At 41.5% G+C, this 20,642-nt stretch overlaps 1 protein-coding gene across 2 annotated transcripts; it reads left to right on the top strand.

Annotated features, from left to right (window-relative positions):
• The first annotated feature begins 4,990 nt into the window (after positions 1-4,990).
• Positions 4,991-7,550, top strand: LOC117429258 (lysM and putative peptidoglycan-binding domain-containing protein 4-like). 2 transcript variants are annotated; one of them, XM_034048577.3, is made up of 3 exons: positions 4,991-5,117; positions 6,128-6,408; positions 6,687-7,550. In XM_034048577.3, the coding sequence occupies exons 2-3, from the start codon at positions 6,139-6,141 to the stop codon at positions 7,335-7,337; spliced, it is 921 nt and encodes a 306-aa protein (XP_033904468.1). In that variant the 5' UTR covers positions 4,991-5,117; positions 6,128-6,138; the 3' UTR covers positions 7,338-7,550. The 2 variants fall into 2 exon arrangements, with proteins under 2 accessions (XP_033904468.1, XP_058855145.1); XM_058999162.1 differs by lacking the exon at positions 4,991-5,117 and adding an exon at positions 5,539-5,557.
• Positions 7,551-20,642: the final 13,092 nt, after the last annotated feature.

The raw sequence follows: 20,642 nt of genomic DNA, 5'->3' as shown, positions 1-20,642 counted from the left end.
TTGCACAGGATTCTCTTTATACTGTACATTGCATTGAAAATGTGCTTTCTCGAGAATAAAAGCGACCCTTATTTTGCCTGCTCCCTGCAGTATATCTAGGATAGAGCCTGTAACAAACACAAGTCTATCTAGGATAGAGCCTGTAACAAACACAAGTCTATCTAGGATAGAGCCTGTAACAAACACAAGTCTATCTAGGATAGAGCCTGTAACAAACACAAGTCTATCTAGGATAGAGCCTGTAACAAACACAAGTCTATCTAGGATAGAGCCTGTAACAAACACAAGTCTATCTAGGATAGAGCCTGTAACAAACACAAGTCTGTGGACGTGTCAGGTCCATTTATGATGTCATTTGTGGCAATCCATTCCTTGCAGCTCTGCGGGCACATCTCACATTTGCGTGTTTGGAAATAGTTAAGCAGGTTAATGCGGAGTGGGTAAGGTTGTTCTGGAACTAGCGTTTCAACAAGGAGCAACAGTTCCACCTATGGGCTGGTTGTGGCATTGCTTTTTGAACTTCATGGTCCTATGTTGCATTTGTTTCTATGAAGACACATTAAAAAATAATAATAATAATGATAATTGGAGCAATGAGATAACGATACACAATTATTGACTATTACTAGAATAGAGGCACTGGAGGTGATGTAAATGATATGATGCCTCCATATAAAGCAACGTTCACATTCATGACAGTCCTTCCAGGTTTCTCACAAGTGCAAAGTGGATGGCAGAGAGAGTCACAAGGGAGCAAGCCTTGCACCCACTAATCAGAGGACTGAAAGCAGCACAGCGGATCTTTCCTTAGAAACTCACTGCTCCCGCGGTACCACTGGCTTACAAGTTAAACTGTGCATTGGGTTTGAAATGGACAGCATTCTTTCATTTCAATGCTATCTAAATCAGGCAAAGCAAACAAGTGTACAATTCATTGAGCAACATTAAGCACAAGGTTATGTCAAGTAACAACCAGCTACTTGGGCTATAAAAACTACATTTGCACAACATTCTTGGCATTTATAGTGATAGAGAACAGTATTTGTCACCAGAAACTCTTGATGCACAACAAGGAATACATTTATTTTCTTCTTGTTTTCTTAGTAGTTATAGTATTTGAAGTACAATGCAAACCAGTTGATTTCCTCAGTAGATGCGAACTTGACTTATCCATTATTGGAATTCGAAAGTCTTCATAATCTAAGTCTCAGGCCAGCATTTGTTGCTGCACAAAGACCAGATAAAAACCTTTAATCCTCCGCTCTGGATTCCCTAAACCAAGGGAACCCTCCTCTTTTCATTTGCAACTAACAGCCTTATTCTGCCCTGCTGCATCTTTGCAAACAGTCTCGGGCTTTAGACACATTGATTAACTCTGCCTTGTTTCCTAGTTTTAATTTATTTTACAAACAATCTAATTCTATTAGAGTTACTGATCCGTTCACAGCCCTTGCCTTCCTCTCATTAGTTCAGGGTGCTTAAACTGACTGCACCCCTTTCAGGCTCCAATTATACAGCCGCGTTAAACTTCCATGTGCTTAAAGACATGATGCAGTTTTACACCCTGTCTACTTTAAAACTCTATTACATTTTGTATGGGATATAACAAAAGCAGCTAAAAAGGGAGTCTGAGATTTGCCCCTGGAAGCTGGCGCTTTTACAGTGCTGGTTTTGTTGTACTGTGCTGGTGAAGTTAAAAAAATACGGCTGAGAAACACAATGGAAACCCTTACCATATGAAAACAAATGCAATCTGAGTGGAGCCATGCAGCTAATTGGCAGTTAATGAATGGATTCAGAAATGCATATCAGTACTAGAAAGACCTAAGAGACCTTGATGTTTTACGCTTTGGCACGTTCCGTTTTGGATTCTGAAGCCAGGCCTCATCATTGCCAGATGGTTTCTAGGCTAAACACAGCATTTGTTTCTATTTGCAGCCATGCTCGAGCAAATTGGTATGGTAATATTTCAGACTTTAGCCACAAATAGATTTTAGAAAACACCTCCCTAATTCAGCTCATATTCTCGTACCCCCAGTTTTTTTTATGCAGCAATCCCATACGACAGCTCAGGAAAACTGAATGCCAGTGGGTATCCTGTGATCCCTCTGCCAAGCCAAATGCGTCTTGACATGAAGGAGCTCCACAGAGCTCTGGAAGGACAAGGTCTCCACTTGATGAAGGATTTACCTCCCTAACCCACGAGAGCGCCAGAGCCAATCCAATGCTTCTTGTGGATTCCCCAGCGAAGGCCAACAGCTTTGCCCAGCCTGACTGCATGACTCACCCAGCACACCGCATGGTCATGCCTTTACAAGGTGAGCCCCTCATGGACTCCAGCTTTTCTATTCTGCTCTGGGTTGCAATAAAGTATTCACAAATAAACTGGAGCTGTTTGAAAAGTTACTTCCAGTCTAGTATTAAAGCAAATATATTTCAGCAGCCGCTCTTAGTCTTAGGGTGGCTGTGGTGTGTGTGCTTATTATGGGATTTCAATAGTTTTAATTGCAATAATTAACTGAAATGCAATGTTGATGCTTTCTGCCAGTTTTGTGACTTCTTTAAACTCTTCCAGAGGTGCATAGCAGAGTGTAGTAAAGCATGGTATGGTGAAGCGTGGTCAATGCACAGTACAAGTAAAGGACAATCACAGTGAAAATGCACCATGCTAAAAGTTATATCAAAGAATAACCTTTTAGAAGGCACTCTGTGCAGTGTTTGTGCCTACATGAAGGGACTGAAGCATCACAGAAAGCTGCCCCCAGCCTTTGCACATCAGTGTCCGTTTCTGAATCAGTTCAGTCAGAGTCCTTTCCTTCAGGTTCCTCCGGGGGAGTTCGCTCACCTGTGCATAAGAAAGAACGACTCTCTGACTTGATCACGCAATCATGATCCACATGGCTGAGGCGACTTCCCAACCCCGCACAGTGCTGTGAGTCGAGTCTCTTATATGCTGCACATAAATATCAAGAACTGCGTCTCGCTAGGCTGCAGCCGGGTGCACAGGGCTGGTCAAGAGCAAATAAGCACCGTCTAATTAGATGCACGCAAAAGAGAACGCATGTGAACAGCTCTGAACTTTTTACTCATTACAACCATTTCATCTGTATTTTCCCTTGCTTTCTACAGTATGTATCATTGATGATGACTGTTCGAATGCTACTGCTGTGGATAAACGGCACCATCTAGTGGTACAACTCAGCTTTGCACTAACAGTCCCACAAAAACAAGCCACGGGCCTTTTCATCTCAGCCAGCAGCCAATAGAAACACACTGAGGGCTGTACTTTTAAAGCTGGGTAACTTGAGTGAACCTCTGGTAGTAAAACGTTGGAACTACAACAGGGAATCACTCAGATTTATTGACTTAACTTCCCATTAAAAACCATGCCCTGTCCATAGGCATGGCGAGGGAAGCTGAATTACGTCATTTTAATCCACTGACAGTTCTTGACAGAGAACAATGACTCTACCTTGGGGTCGGCCCTGCTGCAGTAGAGGGGAGAGGTACACATGTGGTTTTGTTTTGAACTTTGTACAGCGCTCAGGGATGCCATAGCATGAAGGGTGCTCTATACAAATCCATGTGTACTCTATTGTATTGTATTGACCTTGTGGTCATTGTGAGAAGATGTAATAAGAAAAAAATATATTTCAAAAAGAAAGAAAAAAAAGGCAGGGACTGTGCAGTACACCTTTCCTTGTATCACTTTGTAATTCCCAAGATCTGCCGAACTGAGCAGCTTACTAACAATTCTGTTTTATGGGGTCGACGCAGCTAGAATAGAGATACCAAGGTGTGTGTGTGCAGGTAGCCCGCCATTTACTAATGACAATTCTCTGTACAGCACTTGAGAGACCATAGCTTGTCTCTACATCCATCTATAATACTGCTATAGGGTTAATAATGACTAAGTAAATCCCAGAAGGTTATATTGACTTGAGGAGATGAACCCACAAGACTTTGGCTTCCAAGAGAAGATAGCATTCCACCTCTCAGATAATCAGAGAGAGAGAGAGAGAGAGAGAGAGAGCGAGAGAGAGAGAGAGAGAGAGAGAGAGAGAGAGAGAACTGAGCCAAAAGAAGAGTCCCCTCAGCCAGCTGGTCCTGAAGCACAGACAATTCGAGTGAACCAAATTATAACACAACACAAACAAAACTACCTCACCTATTGGGACACACACACAAAAACACAAAGCAAATTAGAGTGCTATCGGGCCCTAAAAAGACACTACACCCTGGCTGAATACCTGAGCAGGGTGAAAGACAACAAGCAGAGGCAGATCCTAACCAAATACACACAGCCTGGCCATAGAAACAGGCCGACACAGGCAGACCTGGCTGCCCAAAGAGGACCGGCTGTGTCATCACTGCCAACTCCAACAAGTAGAGACAGAGATGCACTTTCTACTGCAGTGTACAAAATACACAGAAATAAGGGAAACTTTCTTCCCACAAATAAAAAATCTCTGCAAAACATTCCCAGACCTGCCAGACTCTCAAAAACTCCCAATCCTCCTCGGAGAGGAGTCCAGCTGTGTCCAACTGGCAGCCCAGTACACAGCCGCCTGTCACAGCCTGAGGGACAAACAGTGAGCACTCTACATTAGTTCAAATCTTGTTATATTTCATTGTTGTTATTGTTAAATTATTAATAACGTGGTTATTATTTATATTTGTTTACCATTATTATTATCATTATTATTCTCATCAGTGTTATTGTCTATTTAATGTTCAGATGATGCACTGTGTATACATTGCTTTGGCAATACTGTAAATAATGGTCATGCCAATAAAGCACCTTTGAATTTTAATTTGAATTTGAGAGAGACACAGCGTCTCGTATACGGTTTGTAAGTATAGCAGGCGTTTCTAAATGCGCAGGCGCTATGCATTACCGTTTTGCATTCCCTGACACGTAGATCCCGGACATCGACTCCTAAACTTGATACACCCAAAAGCTCGCTCACACTGAGCAGTGATTAGCCAACTAGCCTTTCACGGGATCTGATTGGTTTATCGGTCTGTCAATCGTCTCGTCTGCCCATCATATTAGTATGTGCTACATCCGTGCAGAATTAACGTACTGTATGTTCATACAATGTAGTTCAAGTTAGGTAAGTCAATTTGACTTCATATTCTTATTTTATATATAAATATATGTGTAGCATTCGCTCAAATTAGTATTCAAAACGTCCAGTGTACATGTTTGACTACCGTGTTATTGAAATGTAACTGTCTTTGTTCTTTTAAAATACCCGGTGTGGAACAAGTTGATTATTTCCCAGTTAGTTTTAGTTTTGTATTAATAAGACAGCTTCTGCGAGAGTTGCAAACCCGTATAATTAATAATTCAAACGCTATATATGTTCGCTATTTAAACTTGTTGTAAACAGTCGTGTTTTGCCAACCACTGCAGTCCGGCACGGTGATGTTGTGACGTAGTAGGAGGTACGTTACCTGTAGACAAGGTAATGGATTCTGTACTACAGTCTACAGCGTAACTCTCTACTGTATGATTTTGGGTGTTGATGTGGTAAACACGGGTGAATCCCGAGTAAGTACGATCATTTACGGTAACAGAAGACAATACTACTAGTTTAGACGTTTGACAGGTAGTATCATAAACTTATAAGACTGAGGCAGAGGACGAAACGTAGTGCTAGACTATTTTACTCATCCGGGATTAATATAATTACAGGTACGGGATATAGTGTAAGTCATTATAAATGACACCACTGTAGATACAGTTTGGGGATCTAAATAAAAATAACACAAGAGCGACCAATAAGTAATAATAATAATAATAATAATAATAATAATGAAATGGGGTATGATTACATTTTCTGTTTTAGTCGCTTTGTCAGCTGATGTCTAATTGTTATGGAGCTGTAAACTTGTGCAGTACATATTCATATTTTTTTGGTTATTTTTATACTTTCTCCTCCCTTTAACGTCACATTCCTCCTCTTTACACACATGTAGATACACGCACAGAGTGTGACTTACGCAATGTCAGATAGCAAAAGTGACATTGTTGAGCAGGATTTGATGAGCCTTTGACACACCAAGCTGTCATTTACTTGCACAGGGTGAGTGACTTCCCTCTTCTCTGGCCATTCCTCAGGTGCTGCCAGCATGATAAGGCTGAGGGATTCGTTCCTGAGACCATTCCAGGCCCCCGTGGATGTCCTTGCCAGTCAGGAGGGCCGTGTCTACCTGTTCAGGGAGGTGGAGGGAGACTCAGACCAGTCCTCGGAGGATGAGTTTAACGTGATGGAGCTGAGACCCAGAGGCCGGGAGCAGGCGAGGCTTGATCGAGAGAAAGTGGGGGACGTGCTGCTATTAGAGAAGGACATCTCGGAGGGAGACAACCTCAACACGTTAGCTCTGCAATATGGCTGCAAAGTAAGTCCTTGACCACCTTCAGACGTATTTCGTAATACTGTATGAGGGCTGGAGAGAGAGATTTTTAACAAGTGATAATCCAATCCATTTTCACGCCAATCTCTGCTCTTATTTTCTTTGTGCTGAAGATCCACTCTATAGCTTTCACTGCTCTTCCCAGTTTCATATTGCGGTCCCTTCTAGGTAAAGCAGTGGATTTTAAAGGCTTGGTTATCGTTCATATTTAGTAAAATAGCATGAAAAAAGTGTATCTTTTTTTTATTTTTCTTAAAATCTAGGTTGCAGACATTAAGCGTGTGAACAACTTAATACGGGAGCAGGACTTGTATGCCTTGAAAGTCATCAAGATCCCAGTGAAGAAGCACAGTGTTTTAACAGAGACCAGCAATGATCTGAAGGAGCCTCAAGCCTCTTCCTCCCGGTGTCTCCACATGCTCGCAGAGCCCTCCCTGTATGAGGACGCAGCTGCTGCTGGGCGCTGCGGGACGGATATTAAAGAATGCACTGACTTTCTCAAGGAAATAGACCACGATATTGAGAGACTGATCCAGTCCACTGACAATCTGGAAGAGGTGTCTTGTTTGGAGCCGCATGATGGGCCTCCCCATGGTACAGGAAACCAAAATCCCTCTCCTCACGGATCAGACTGGGGGATCCAGTGGTGGAACGCTGTCGCGCTCATGCTTTTAATCGGCATTATTCTGCCAGTATTTTACGTGGTTTATTTTAAAACGCAGGACAGCAGGTCTGCCTTCCAGGACACTGCCAACTCTCTCAACGTTTCCAGTCCTACCTCAGACTGCTTGGAGATTAATGTGACTGCTTTGAGTCCTGGGAAGAGTTCAGCCATTCAAAAAAACTCTTCTTCATCTCCTCTTTCAAGTGAAATAAAAGAAACGCCAAATGAACGGACAGCCACATTAGGATAAAATGGTGCTTGGGAATGGACACTGGGAAGGGGCATGCCCAGATATCCTCTTCATGTACTTGGAAAGCATTACATTACAGTATTGGGCTCCAGGGGAAATGTCCTGTGCACATGCCTTGTGATGCCATACATTGTGAAAGGTTCTGTGACCCTGTGGGTATAGTTAATAGAAGCTAGAGATATCTACAGGTTTCATATGGGCTGGCTTGACATGCACACATTTTAGAATGCCCTAAATCTACCACACAATTTCAAATGAATCCTGTATGAAACCAGGAAGTGCCAGACTTAGGATCCCAACCATTAAATTGGTGAGGTTTGTATCAGCTTACTTATTAGCTGTCTGATCAGAATGCAGAATACTATACACACGGAGCATTCACTGCAGTACATGTAATAACCCCTCATTCACTGCAGTACATGTAATAACCCCTCATTCACTGCAGTACATGTAATAAGCCCTCATTTCACTGCACTTCTCATATTTTTTTTTTTTTTTTTTTTTTTCTTGGTTTCGCCCATCGATTTTGAATCTCTTTTAAGCCCTCTTCACCCATCTCTGATTTCCTGGTCAGTTATAAGAAATATTTTTTACAACCAGTAATTAAGAAATGCACTTTTGTAGTGTTAGTTTGGCAGAGTGTAAACTCTGTGGCAAATAGATTGTGAGTGTATTATCTCACTGACTAGTCTCCTATGAAACCAGTATTGCACACTTTTGTGCCACACTGTTTATGAAAAATACAGCAGGGCACTCCTTTGCAACGGTGTGTTCTGTTACACCGATAAGTCACAGATATCAAACAAATAACAAACCCAAGCTTTTTGTGTTGAGGGTTACTACAGGTACACAGAAGTTTCGAAGTCTTCTTGCCGGTAGTTAAATGCTGCTTGAAAACAGAATTACTGGTTTAGTGAAAAGTTTTGAAACCAGATATAATCAAGGTGTTTTAGAAAATACACTTTTTCTTTCATTACACTTCTAATTTTATGACTTTATCCAGCGGTGAAATTTACAATGCTTAGTTTGTTGAGTAAATTGCCTGTTTGCTGAAAGTTACAATTGAACACATACTATAAATATTTAATAAAGTATTTATATACAGGTGGCAGGTTAGGGCATCATGCCTTATTAAATATTTATATAAACATAATTTACTATAAATGTGTGGGTTTTTAATAACACTAAGAATTTATAAATCTAACATTAATAAAGTCTTAACAATACCTTTGGTTTTTTTTCCCCTAGTTTTTGTTAGATTTGTTAATAATGTAATATTAAATGCACTTCAGGCCATGTTGCCATGCCAAGGCATCTTCTCCACTGTTACCTAGCATGCATTACCAGAGCATGACGCAGAATTGGGAGCAATGACAAGGCAATTTGGGATTTCAGTCTTCCAAAAAAGATCTCTGTGAAGCCTCATCTGAAAGCAGACCACCCTGTATTGTTAGACCAATAATTAACTAATTTCTCCTGTCAAATGTTTTTAATCCAGTGCCAGGGGTTCATAAATCACAAGGCTGTCTGTGGACTTTATTAGAAAGGGCTGCTGACAGTCTGGATTTTCTCATGCTTGTGGGGATGGTTTTTCAAAGTGTCAACGCTGCTACAGTAACTCTCCTGCAGATGCTATTTGCAGTTCTCTTTCTTTGAAAATTAAAGTTGTATTTAAGATGACACTTTTACAAAAAAAAATGTATATGGTAGAAACGACACAATCAAGTCTCGTTTTAATTTTGATCTTGAAATCATGATTTCGATGTCTGTTTTAAAGGGAGTGTACAGTATGTGTTAATGACAGCAGAAGTGTCAAGAGATGTTCTGGGGGTGATAAATGTAAAAATGAAATGAGCCTCTGAAAAAATGTACTGTACTTTAAATAAAAAAAAAATAACAACACGCTTATCTTTTGTACATTCATGGTAAAATAACATGGGGTAAAGGTATTGGTTGCAAAGCATATTATATCTGTAAATTGTACTTACTTTTAAAATGTAGATTTCTGCAGTACGTGTTCCAGACTCAAAATATCATTGTTGTCTATGCTGTTATGAATTGCTCGTGATTGTATTCTGTACTAAATTGACTACAAGTGTGACTACAGAAAAGTTGTAGTTGAAAACTCTGATAACAAATGTGATTGCAGAGGTGTGATAGGTAGGTTAACGCTAATGTTCTTGTAATGCAGATGAACCCACTTTATATCGTGATTGTCATGCAGGCATAATTCCTGATATAAAGCGAGTTATGATATAAACCAGGTTTCATGTTTGCCTAACCCTGCACATTACGAGTGAGAGAAAAAAAGAAAGAAAACTGAGGGTGAATTAAAGAGCAGTGTTTTAATACTGTACATTTAGTCGTTCTTTACATTTAAACACATGCATATGGTTTACTACAGGACAAATACATGTTGTATCATTAACTGGAACGAAACAGTTTGTGTCATTATCTAAAAAAGGCATGAATTGTCGAATGATGAGAGCTATCAATTAGGCGTTGCACTTGGTGCACTTTTTTTGTGAATAAGACTGACAGTTAAAAAAATGTGGTGCCGTTGGCATTTTGTAACTGAACTGTATCCCTTAATGAGCGCCCACGCAGCACAAAATGTCAGTTTATCAGCCGAGATGATTATTGGTTGTTAGTTACGTTATTTATATCCTGTGGTTACTTAGTAAAGTCTGGCCACGCAGCATTTGACAGGCTGCACAAAACATGACAGTAAGCGGGTTTGTGAGATGATATTAAAGAGAGGTAATTTCTCAAAGAACCTATGGTGCATGGCAAGTGGTTTTTGAACAATCGTGGTAATAAACGGTATGATATTAAGAGAGATGATCTAAAATGGGCTTATCTGTAGATGTCAGTCCTGTAGTTTTGTGAAGTACAGTATAAGATTCAACAGGTATGTCACAGTTCTCAACCCTGCAATCGTACACTGCCTTTTTATGGGAAAGCTACTGAGCCAGACTTAGGCAGAGGATACCCAGTTAAAAATATTACAAGCATAACCCTTCAAAGTCATGGATTGTGAATGAGTTCTGAAAGCAGACAATACTTATTGTATCCTTTACCTGTACCACAGTTCTGCCATGCTTGGGTTTTAGCCTGACAACAGTAAATACAGTGTTGTTCAATTGTCAAAACTGGATACAAGTATTAGTATTATAATGGTATTTATTTAAGTCACTGTTGTGGCTTGTTATTGTCTTGTATTGAAGGGTTTTTTAATATGTGGACATGGAATATTTCAAATAAAGCAAATAACTTAACAACATAATGATCTGCGTTTTTGTGACGATCATTCCACATGTCAGGTGGAAACCAAACGAGCATGTGTGTACAACAACCCAGCTGAAAAAACAGGCAAATCTGGGAAGAATTGTGAGGTTTCATACAACAGATTACAAAGATCGCCACTTTCTTAAAGTAGAACTATACAGCTGTCCTGTGTGTGGGCAGTAGTGTGTGAATGAAAGTGACCCTTATTTCTGTGAAATGTTTCCAGACCTCACGTCTGCCCAAAATGGCACAAAAAGCCTTTTCATCCATTCAAACACAGACCTGCAGCACAACAACTTTCCAGCAGATGTCAGTGTTCTACAGATATTCATTCTTTGCATTGTGGTGTTGTTGTTGTCCACCAGGGGGCAGTGCACTGCCTTACTTTGTGTTGAATGCGTTGCTTGTAGTGGAGACAGTTTTAACTTTTTTTTAAAAATATTTTTTTTTTTTTATTGAAAATATTAATTGTCTTATTTATTTGATCTTCCGACACATCCATCACCATATATAAATTCAGAATACACAAATAATGTTTGTGTTAATTGAGGATGTGTTTGTGTTTATGTAGCACTGTATGTTTGATTTGGTATATTGCCTCTTCTGCCTGTAAATGACAAGTTACTTTTACGATAGTGTGGCGGGGGTGCGCCCCGCCCCTGTGCATGTTTTGTATTTGTTGTATTATGATTTAAATATATTGTTTAGTGTTTAAAAATTATTATTGTTTTACAGCATGGACGCAGTTAAAATCCCCCATCCAGCTAAAACGTGTGTGTAACGTGGCCATCTCTCAATTAATCAAGTAATTGCCAATTGGGAGATGGCCACATATATAAAAATGAAGCAGCCGCTCCTTTTGGGTGGGTGAGAGTGCGCGAGAGTTTGGAGAAAGGAGACGGAGACACAGTAAGAGTTAAAAAACTAAAAACAATTGCCACTCGTGCTGGCTTTACACCAGCACCATACTTGTTTTAATTACCGTGTGTTTTGTTTTGGCCAGGGTGCCTTTTTGTTCATGAAAAGTGTTTTGTTTTTGTTTTATTTAATCAATAAATACGAATCCATTAGCTACTCGTCCCCGCAGCCTTATGTGTGCCTGTACTTCCTGGTCTGATGTCACTGCCAAGCCTATCCGTGACAGATGGACATATCCTATTGATTTTTTTATTTTGTAATGTTCATGTGTTTATTCATTAGGTTGTTTATGGGAAATGGACAATTCAAAACTACAGAAGCAATGGGGTGTTCTAATAAATGCATTGTATATCAAGGCTAGGTGATGCAGATTCCATAAGTCAAAACTCACTTTAGTTGAACTAAAATGTAAGCAACAAGCAATGTGTCTCTTTGAAAAGGCGTGTAGTTTGTTTACTTGTGCAAGTGCACAGGAATTCAGTTTCACGGTGTGGGTGTCTTGACAGTATGAACTGACCTTACCAAAGAATGTGATCCTGTGATCTGATCTGTGCTGTCTGCTCCGCGTAGCAAAGAATGAACTCATTTCATTTAACTATGCAAAACATCAAAGGCATTTAATGTTTCACTGCCAGTTTCCAGGACACTGACGTCTGTTCCTCTTGTGTCATTTTTTTATTTTTTATGCACGCCTACCCCTGTCTCTTGTGGTGTAAATGAGTGTCATGCCCTGTACACTGAGATAACCTAGGAAACAGACACATAAATGACCTGCCCTTTACAGGACAGGAAGGAGAGAGTTTGAGTGGAGCACATGCTGATGAAGTCCAAGACCCAAGCTCTGGGTTTTTCTGAGAGGCATGGTCTGTTTGTTCAAGTCATTCATTAAGGGGCCTACGAGCAAACACAGCTTTGCCTTCATACATTTCTAAACCCAAAGGAGTAAATATCACTCTGTATTAAACTCTATCTGCAATTTTATGTACAGATCTGTGTCTCGCCAGTTGAAAATTGTATTAAAAACAGATTTAAATAATGAAGTGGTTTTAAAGCAGCTGTCTGTTTTTTTTTTCCCACTCTTACAGAAAGTCCTGCAGGAGCATCCACCACAAAGCTGTGGTCGAGGGCTTCATTTAGACAGGGTGCACTTCAAGACGTGGCTCTCTTGTTTGCAGGTAAGTGGAATGTGTTCTTGGAAAATTGTATTCAGAGATACTGCAGATACACCTGGTCACTCAAAACACAAAAAAACAAACACAAATAATCATAATTATTATTATTTATTATTTATTTCTTAGCAGACGCCCTTATCCAGGGCGACTTACAATCGCAAGCAAATACAAATACATTCAAGTGTTACAATATAAGTCATACAATAAGAACAAGAAATACAATAATTCTCAAGTGTAACAAACCACAATTCAATAATACAGCAGATAATAGTGAAAGTTACATCAGGATATGATTAAATAGTGATAGTTACATCAGGATATGATTAAGTACAAAATACTACAGATTAAACACTTGGCAGATTACAATATTCTGAGGTACAGGATTAAATGCAGTAAAATAGGGGGCAGATAAGAGCAAAATAAAGCATATTTAAATGAAGGGTGATAGTGTCCCAGGATACAACAGAGGAGTTCTACAGGTGCTGTTTGAAGAGGTGAGTCTTAAGGAGGCGCCGGAATGTGGTCAGGGACTGGGCAGTCCTGACATCTGTAGGAAGGTCGTTCCACCACTGCGGAGCAAGGGTGGAGAAGGAGCGGGCTCGGGAGGCAGGGGAGCGTAGCGGAGGTAGAGCCAGTCTTCTAGTGCAGGCGGAGCGGAGAGGTCGAGTGGGGGTGTAGGGAGAGATGAGGGTCTGGAGGTAGCTGGGTGCAGTCTGATCAAGGCATCTGTAGGCTAGTACAAGAGTCTTGAACTGGATGCGAGCGGTGATCGGGAGCCAGTGGAGCGAGCGGAGTAGTGGAGTAGCATGGGCGAAGCGAGGCAGAGAGAACACCAGGCGAGCAGCAGAGTTCTGGATGAGCTGGAGCGGACGGGTGGCGGACGCAGGGAGGCCAGCCAGGAGGGAGTTGCAGTAGTAATAAAAAAGAAAAACATTACAGAATTAGAAACTTTAGTTAAAAAAACTAAACACTTTGTTTTTGTTCTTCCTTAGTGTTTAGTTTCAAGAGTTCGATCTCTGGCTACAAACCAACTCATGAAATACCTTATAAGCTCAATTGTTTTGTATAAGATACAGCAGGTTGATATTGAGTGAATCCACTCAAGTATCTCTGCAAAGCGAGTCTGAACTGAGACTATGACAGCATTAAGAAAGAAAACCCCTCCTGTCTGAATTACTATTCAAACATGCCTTTTCTGATTAAGTTGCTGTCTCTATAAGCTGACACCCTCTTTTTAACCCCTTCCTCCTCCCCTTTTGAAATTGCCGTTTGTATTCGTAGCTGTTGAACAAAGTCTTTTATAGATGTTTGATCCCAATGAAAAGATCCCGTCTGTCATTAGGCCCCAAACAGCGCTGCCTCTCCCTGGTAAATCATTGGGAGAGATGATACCTGACATGTGTGCTGGGGGCTCCAGGGCTCTGTGTGTGTGCACAATTAATTCACGCTGAAGGAAGATAAAGTGTTTAAAAAGAAAAGAAAAGAACTAATCCCCAGGTTGTTTTATGGTCTGCACAGTTTCTTTTACTGATAGACTGGTTTGACTTGGCAAACTGACAACTATTCATTTTAATGCTTGCTTCATTGTATTGTAGAGTGCTTTATTAGCTTTCCCCCACGCCTGTTTGCAAAGAATTATGAAATAATTGGATTGCTGTGCTGGGTAAGGATTCATTTTCTGCGGGGTTGGGGTGAGGTGGCACTGGCTCTCTGTGCTGTCTGATGGGATGAATGTTTTTGAGACCCATCAGGACATGTTAATGGTGCAGGGGTTCAGCTCAAGAAGGGTTTGAACACTTCAACTACAGTATCTGCTTCAGTGCATGCTGGCTTTGACTTGCATGTTAGAATGACAAGTCACGCTTCAAATGCAGAACAAAAGCACACCCCCTGCAGTGACCAGGATGAAGACTTGACCGCTAACAGAGCCTGGAAGAAGGAAGATATATCCGTGCCTCTGATCTCCAGGCTGTGTTTATCACAACCCAAAGATGGGTTTGGAATTTTTTTTTTTTTTTTTTAAGTCTGGTTGCGGATGGCACCTCCACAGCAGTGGGCAGTTGTTTTAAAGCTGGGAGAAGAGAGTCCAGTTCTGCTACAGAGGATATAGGTACCAGTGCACCGCAGAGCTCTTACATTGTTAGAAAGAGGTAGAGAGATGGCTGACAGAGTGACTGTACTCTGCCTCACAGTCCTATTATATTACCATGCCTGCCTTACTGTCTTTGGGAAGTGATGTGAACAGCATGCAATGCGTATTGCAGAGTGCACACACACATGCATTGCTTTATGATTCTGACACTCTAGCTTTGAGAAGTATACACTTGTGCTGTTTGGTCGTCGACCACTCGGCCATGTTCATGGGTTTAATCATGTTTCCAAAGAGCTTTCAGCGCTCATCTCCCTGGCACATTCACCAGTGAATCACTCACTTCTGTGTCAATGCCAAGCCTTTCCGGGAAGTTGAAAAACCGCCACCAGGGGGCACCATGGTATTTGTGAAAACAATTCACTAACACAGCGCTGTGCAGGTCCAAAGGGTTAGACAGCGTGGTAACTCACAGAGAGGCCCACCAACATAATTAGGGAAGTAGGGAATAACTTTCTGTTTCTGTTTTAATGGAATGTGAAAATCGGGATGTGATACGGAGGGCACTCTCACAGCACTGTCCCTTCACTTTGTGCCCCATGATTTACCATGCTGTTATTACAGTGTTTTAGTGTTTTGTTTTTCGTTCCGTATAGATTGTGACATTTAAATTCTAGAAGCTTCTTGGGTGGCTAATTACCATACAATTTGTACTAGGATTAATACCAGTGTGCAAACCTTCATAATGAGTTCCTGTTACTACTTTGAACCCTCCAATAAATATCCATAAACACAGCTCCTATCCCAACCTGAGCAGATGGACAGACAGACAGACAGACAGACAGACAGACAGACAGACAGACAGACAGACAGACAACTGCCTGTTTTCTCCCAAGATTGTCCTCATTGTTTATACTTCCCTGTCAACCATAAAAATCTGAGTAACTGAGTTATATAAACCATATTTAATGATCTAAATAAGAATATTGCAGGAGTGACAAAGGTTGCAACCAGCATAGCTCCACCTACTGGAGACTAAAGCAACAGCACATCTCCATAGCCCGATGACAGATAAAGCATAAAACCACCAACAACAAAAATAGATTAAAAAAAAAAAAAAAAACATTCTGGGTAATAAGATTGCCTCACAGCATTAGGGCATTTGAAAAGCTTTTATCCAGCAGGAGATAGATGGAGATAATGATGAGGGTGATGAGACTGGAATCCAACCCCCTCCGCGGCTCAATCAGTAACACACCTGAGTAAACTGCACAGCATTGTACAGCAGGGCAGGATCAGTGCTTTACACACAGGTGGCTCATTTCATTATGTTGCAAGACAAAGGATATCAGGTGGAGCAACTTTACATGGAAATACCATTTAAATCACCACCTACCGTGTAACTCTATAATCAAAGAGTTTTATTTATTAAATGCAGCTGAAATTTACAGACAGAGAGGCAGCTATATGTCAGGCTGCCAGGGGATCTGCCACTCAGAGTCATTGGTAGGAAAGTGTCCAGCAGGGCTCATTGCAGGCGGCTGGCAAGCGGGGCGTGGTGGGGAATGAGAAGCAATATGCTGTCTGCGAGCCCTGAATACGAGGAGAGAGAGAGAGAGAGAGAGAGAGAGAGAGAGAGAGAGAGAGAGAGAGAGAGAGAGAGAGAGAGAGAGAGAGAGAGAGAGAGAGAGAGAGAGAGAGAGAGAGAGAGAGAGAGAGAGAGAGAGAGAGAGAGAGAGAGAGAGAGAGAGAGAGAGAGAGAGAGAGAAGCACTAGCCTTACATATTCAAAAATAATAATACATATATCTATTTGCTATGTGAGATCTCTCAGATCTCTTAGCAGGTTCTGCTGTGGATGTGTTTTTGCTAATGAATGAGTGATCTGCAAACAGACCTGTAAAACAACTCCAGTTGGTTCATGTTGGCTCTGTTCTACGAAGCTGTATCCCTGACTAGTCTGGGGGATGTTTGTAAAGCTGCTGGTTTAGTTTTTTAACAAAGTGTGCAGTCGCTCGAGGTAACTATTGGTTGCTCGTAAATTGCAGCGGATCACTAATTAACAACATGTGTGCGGACGAAGGGAGCAGGCTCCGCCGTACTAAATGAGATTCTGTTAGAAAACAAGTTAGTTCTGCGCCACTCGCTTAAATGGTTAGCAAAAACAGGTAACGAGATTGGAAACACAGATAAGTGAAGAACCGTAATTAACCTTTGTCAATTAATGTGCAAACAGGAATTGTTGAATTACCGTGGGCTGCACAACTGTAATGACCTCCTTCTCACAGCGCTTTTGCAATAAAGTGATGCGTCTGCCTGCAGGAACTGAGGCTCGCTACATTGGTGTCAGAAGTGGACACAGGTACCCCGCACGCACTCATCAGATTTTTAGCTGGTAGAGACGAGTGTAGCATGGACGGGGGGGAAGGCTGCAGCAGGGCTGGGAGCTGACATAATCATACATGAAGACATAAGCCCGATATACGCTGCTTGTAACGGAGCCAGCTCTTTTGTACAGCGGTGTCGGTGTCATTTTTAAATGATTGTCTTAGAAATGCGGTAACTTGTGGTGTAAGGATGTGAGGGCAATAGTTCAATCTATTTTTGCTCCTATGATGAGGTTTTAACCAATCACAGGCCAGAATTTCCAAGTACTGATTCATATATATATATATAATAGAGGCAAATTAAAGGACAGAAGAAAAAAGAGGCATTTTTTCTTGTACAAGTACTTGCATCTCTTGCATCCTGTCTGAGCAACTAAAAATGTTGCAATACAGTGTTTTGTTTACAAAAACCGAAGATGAATAATTGAGTTTACTGTTTAAGAGCTCGATTTGGTCAACCTGAATGTTTTACGCAGTCCAGTGTGATTTATTTCTTTCCAGTGCTGTAAAATGTTCTGTGTCTTATTCCTGCAGGGTACACAGGTTCAACAAATCAACTGTTTAGAAATGTGTTGGGTAGAAAAAATATGTTTTTTAATTTTTTTAACAAAAAAACAAGTTTCTCGGCAGCTCGGCTCACTTGAGACGTGTCTCTGCTAACCATCTCCAGAAACATGTTGATGTCTCAACCACTTCCTTCATCTGAAAAGCTGTGTGTGCAGCACATCCAGCTGATACGCTGTACAAAACAAAAACAACAAAAAATAATACTGAGGCACTAAAACAACAAAGAAGTGAGAACCGAAAGAGTCCAAGCCTCACCTCATCGTGGTTTAAGAGAACAATAACAACCAAACAAAAACAATCAGCTGTGTCTTTGAAAAAGAAAGAAAGACAGACAGAAGACTTGAAATAGCGATTGTGAAGTTGATTCCAGTATCGGGGTACTGTGAGGACACACGGGCACGGAGGCAGGGTTTGCTTGGCTGTTGAACTCCTGTCACTTGTTTGAATCTCTCTGGTTCTGGTTCCACTCCAGTTGGAAAGTCAGTAATTGTGGGAGCTGCCAGCTGCTCAGCCTGTCAATAGGTATGCCAGGTTCAAATAGTAAGGACCGGCTGGGGAATATGGAGTATAGAAGAATTCTCGCTTTTATTGTTAATGAGCTGTAGGATTTAATAGTTCTTACTAGAGCCAGATGGGCACCATGCAGCATTCCTCTCACAAATCCCAGGTCCTGCATCTTAATAATGCTCTGCCATTCCATGCTGAAAAACTGACGCAGTGTGCAGTGCTTTTGTGTAGGGGCTCGATTGAATCCACCAGAATTATTTTCTTTCTGTCTAATTTATAATACCCAATTGCGAGCAATTCTTCAACTGACGATCAACTGGAGACAGTCCCCTCTTTCTCAAGTCCATGTCATGGATGTCAGCACACTACAGACTATTCCCAGCCTGTTTGTATCCCCAAAATTCTCCAAGACCAATACAATGCCCCCTGTGGGTCCCTATCCAAGATTCACTTGGTTAGCCATGGGGACCCTGTTAATAAAATGCTTGTCTTCCAGGACACACACAGAAATATTGCTGTCAGTCAGGTGGCATTTGAAATAAAGAGAAGTGGTAATCAGCTACCCCACAAGCGCCCTGACCCGGCACAGTGCCAGCTGTGCCGTTTTGAGCGTAATCTGTGTGTCGATATGATAATGAGAGCGACGGCACTCCCACACTCGGGACCAGCTCCTCAACACCCAGCAGAAGCCTGTCCGCCTCGAGTGCACTGGAGTGGATCAGACAGGAGTGCAGTTTGGACTGATAAACCAGTGCTAACTGACACGCACACAAACGCCACTACTCCGGGAGCAAAGACGAAGGCTGATTCACAGTTGATGCAGGCCCACTTGTATTCTAAGCTCCACATGGGGGATTCATGCTGCTGTGATACCTCATTGCAAGGTAGCCAGATTCATACTGTCACAAACACACAGCGGTTCCCATTGTGTTTGTTAAAGAGGAGAGTAATAATGACTGCCGAAGGAAACCGCACTAAAACAGGAGAGGTTCAGCAATGGCAAATGGCATAACTGCTGCCACTCACCACCGGGTGTGTCTTACCAAACTTTCATTTTTAATAAAGTATTGACACAGCTCCTATGTGCAGACTGATGAGCTCTGTGCCAAGCAACTGCATAAAAAGCCTGCCCAGTCCAGAAAGCACATGCTGTGGCCGATGGTACAGTGTAGGACCCGATGTGTCTGGAATGAGGAATTGTCCAGAAACTGGAGGCAACTAGGACTCTCCAAACAAGCTCAAAACCAGGCATAGGGACCTATAGAGACAAATGAATAAATACAGAAATAAATACAAACCAGAAGCGCTCAGAATGATTGAAAACAAAAACATGTGAAGCGAGTTACATGCAAACATACAAGTTAGATACCACCACTAAAAACCGTCCTTGTTGAATCAAGACATGCATTGGTTTCATTCCACTTGCGCAAGCAGAGTTGCCTTTATTCAGACACAGCTGCTGCACAGGAGTTCAATTTGCTCTTGTCAATTCTTCTCTGCCTACAGGTCCAGAGGTGTGTGTGTGTATGCTGCACAGAGCATTGTGCTCACATAAAACAGACACCACTAAAAGACTTGACAGTGTTCCTGCTGTGAACAAACCCAGATGGGCTCAAATGTTTTGTTTTTCCCTGGGCACAGTGTCCCTGGCTCACTGCCATGTTGAAATATGTTTAGTTTGAATTAACTGTGAGGGCTGACTGACAAACCCCAGCAACCCTCCCCACACACGCACACACCTTGATCAAACAGCCTCAACAGCAGCTCATCCACAATGCGTAGGGTTTTAAGACACCCATAGCATTACAGGTTTTCCTATTGGCTTAATTACACCCACCTGAGCTTGTAGCGCTGAACTCGAGGGATCATAGGGCTGGACTGCATATCAAATGTACCACTTCAAGTTGTTATGGTTTAGTGTTTGCGTTTTGGAGCTGACTATACCCCCTAACCAAGGAATTATTGTACACTAGGTGAGTCACATGTTTACACAGAAACTGCCATAATAACTGTTTAATGATGAGTGATTTGAGGGGCTGCCTGTGTCAGACTTTAAGACACTTCATTTCAGTGCCAAACACTAAAGGATAACAAGTCTTAAAAAAAAGAAAGTGCGAGAGTGAGAGAGAGCGAAAGAGAGCAAAAGAGAGCGAGACCACCTACTTAGGCTATTCCTGCTTAACACTGTCTTCAACACTGTCTTTTACAAAAACCTTTTCAAATAAAATCCTAAAATAAACAAATTGTGCTTTTACAACTGCCATGGTGCTAGCTGCAAGCACTCGGTGTCTCTATCTGTCATACAGCAGCCTGATGGCTGAATAATATTGTCTTTAGAGCAGGTGGTGGAGAGGTGAGAACAATGCCAGGTTTCAAGG

Source organism: Acipenser ruthenus, chromosome 24 (assembly GCF_902713425.1).
Source record: "Acipenser ruthenus chromosome 24, fAciRut3.2 maternal haplotype, whole genome shotgun sequence".
Classification (NCBI taxonomy): domain Eukaryota; kingdom Metazoa; phylum Chordata; class Actinopteri; order Acipenseriformes; family Acipenseridae; genus Acipenser; species Acipenser ruthenus.
The sequence above is the reverse complement of the archived record's forward strand: the minus strand, read 5'-3'. Positions and strand labels throughout refer to the sequence as shown.

Coding starts and splice junctions, on each gene's coding strand:
- LOC117429258 (XM_034048577.3), top strand. CDS start 6,139: ATGATAAGGCTGAGGGATTCGTTCCTGAGACCATTCCAGGCCCCCGTG. Junction 6,409..6,686: donor CTCTGCAATATGGCTGCAAA/GTAAGTCCTTGA, acceptor CTTAAAATCTAG/GTTGCAGACATTAAGCGTGT.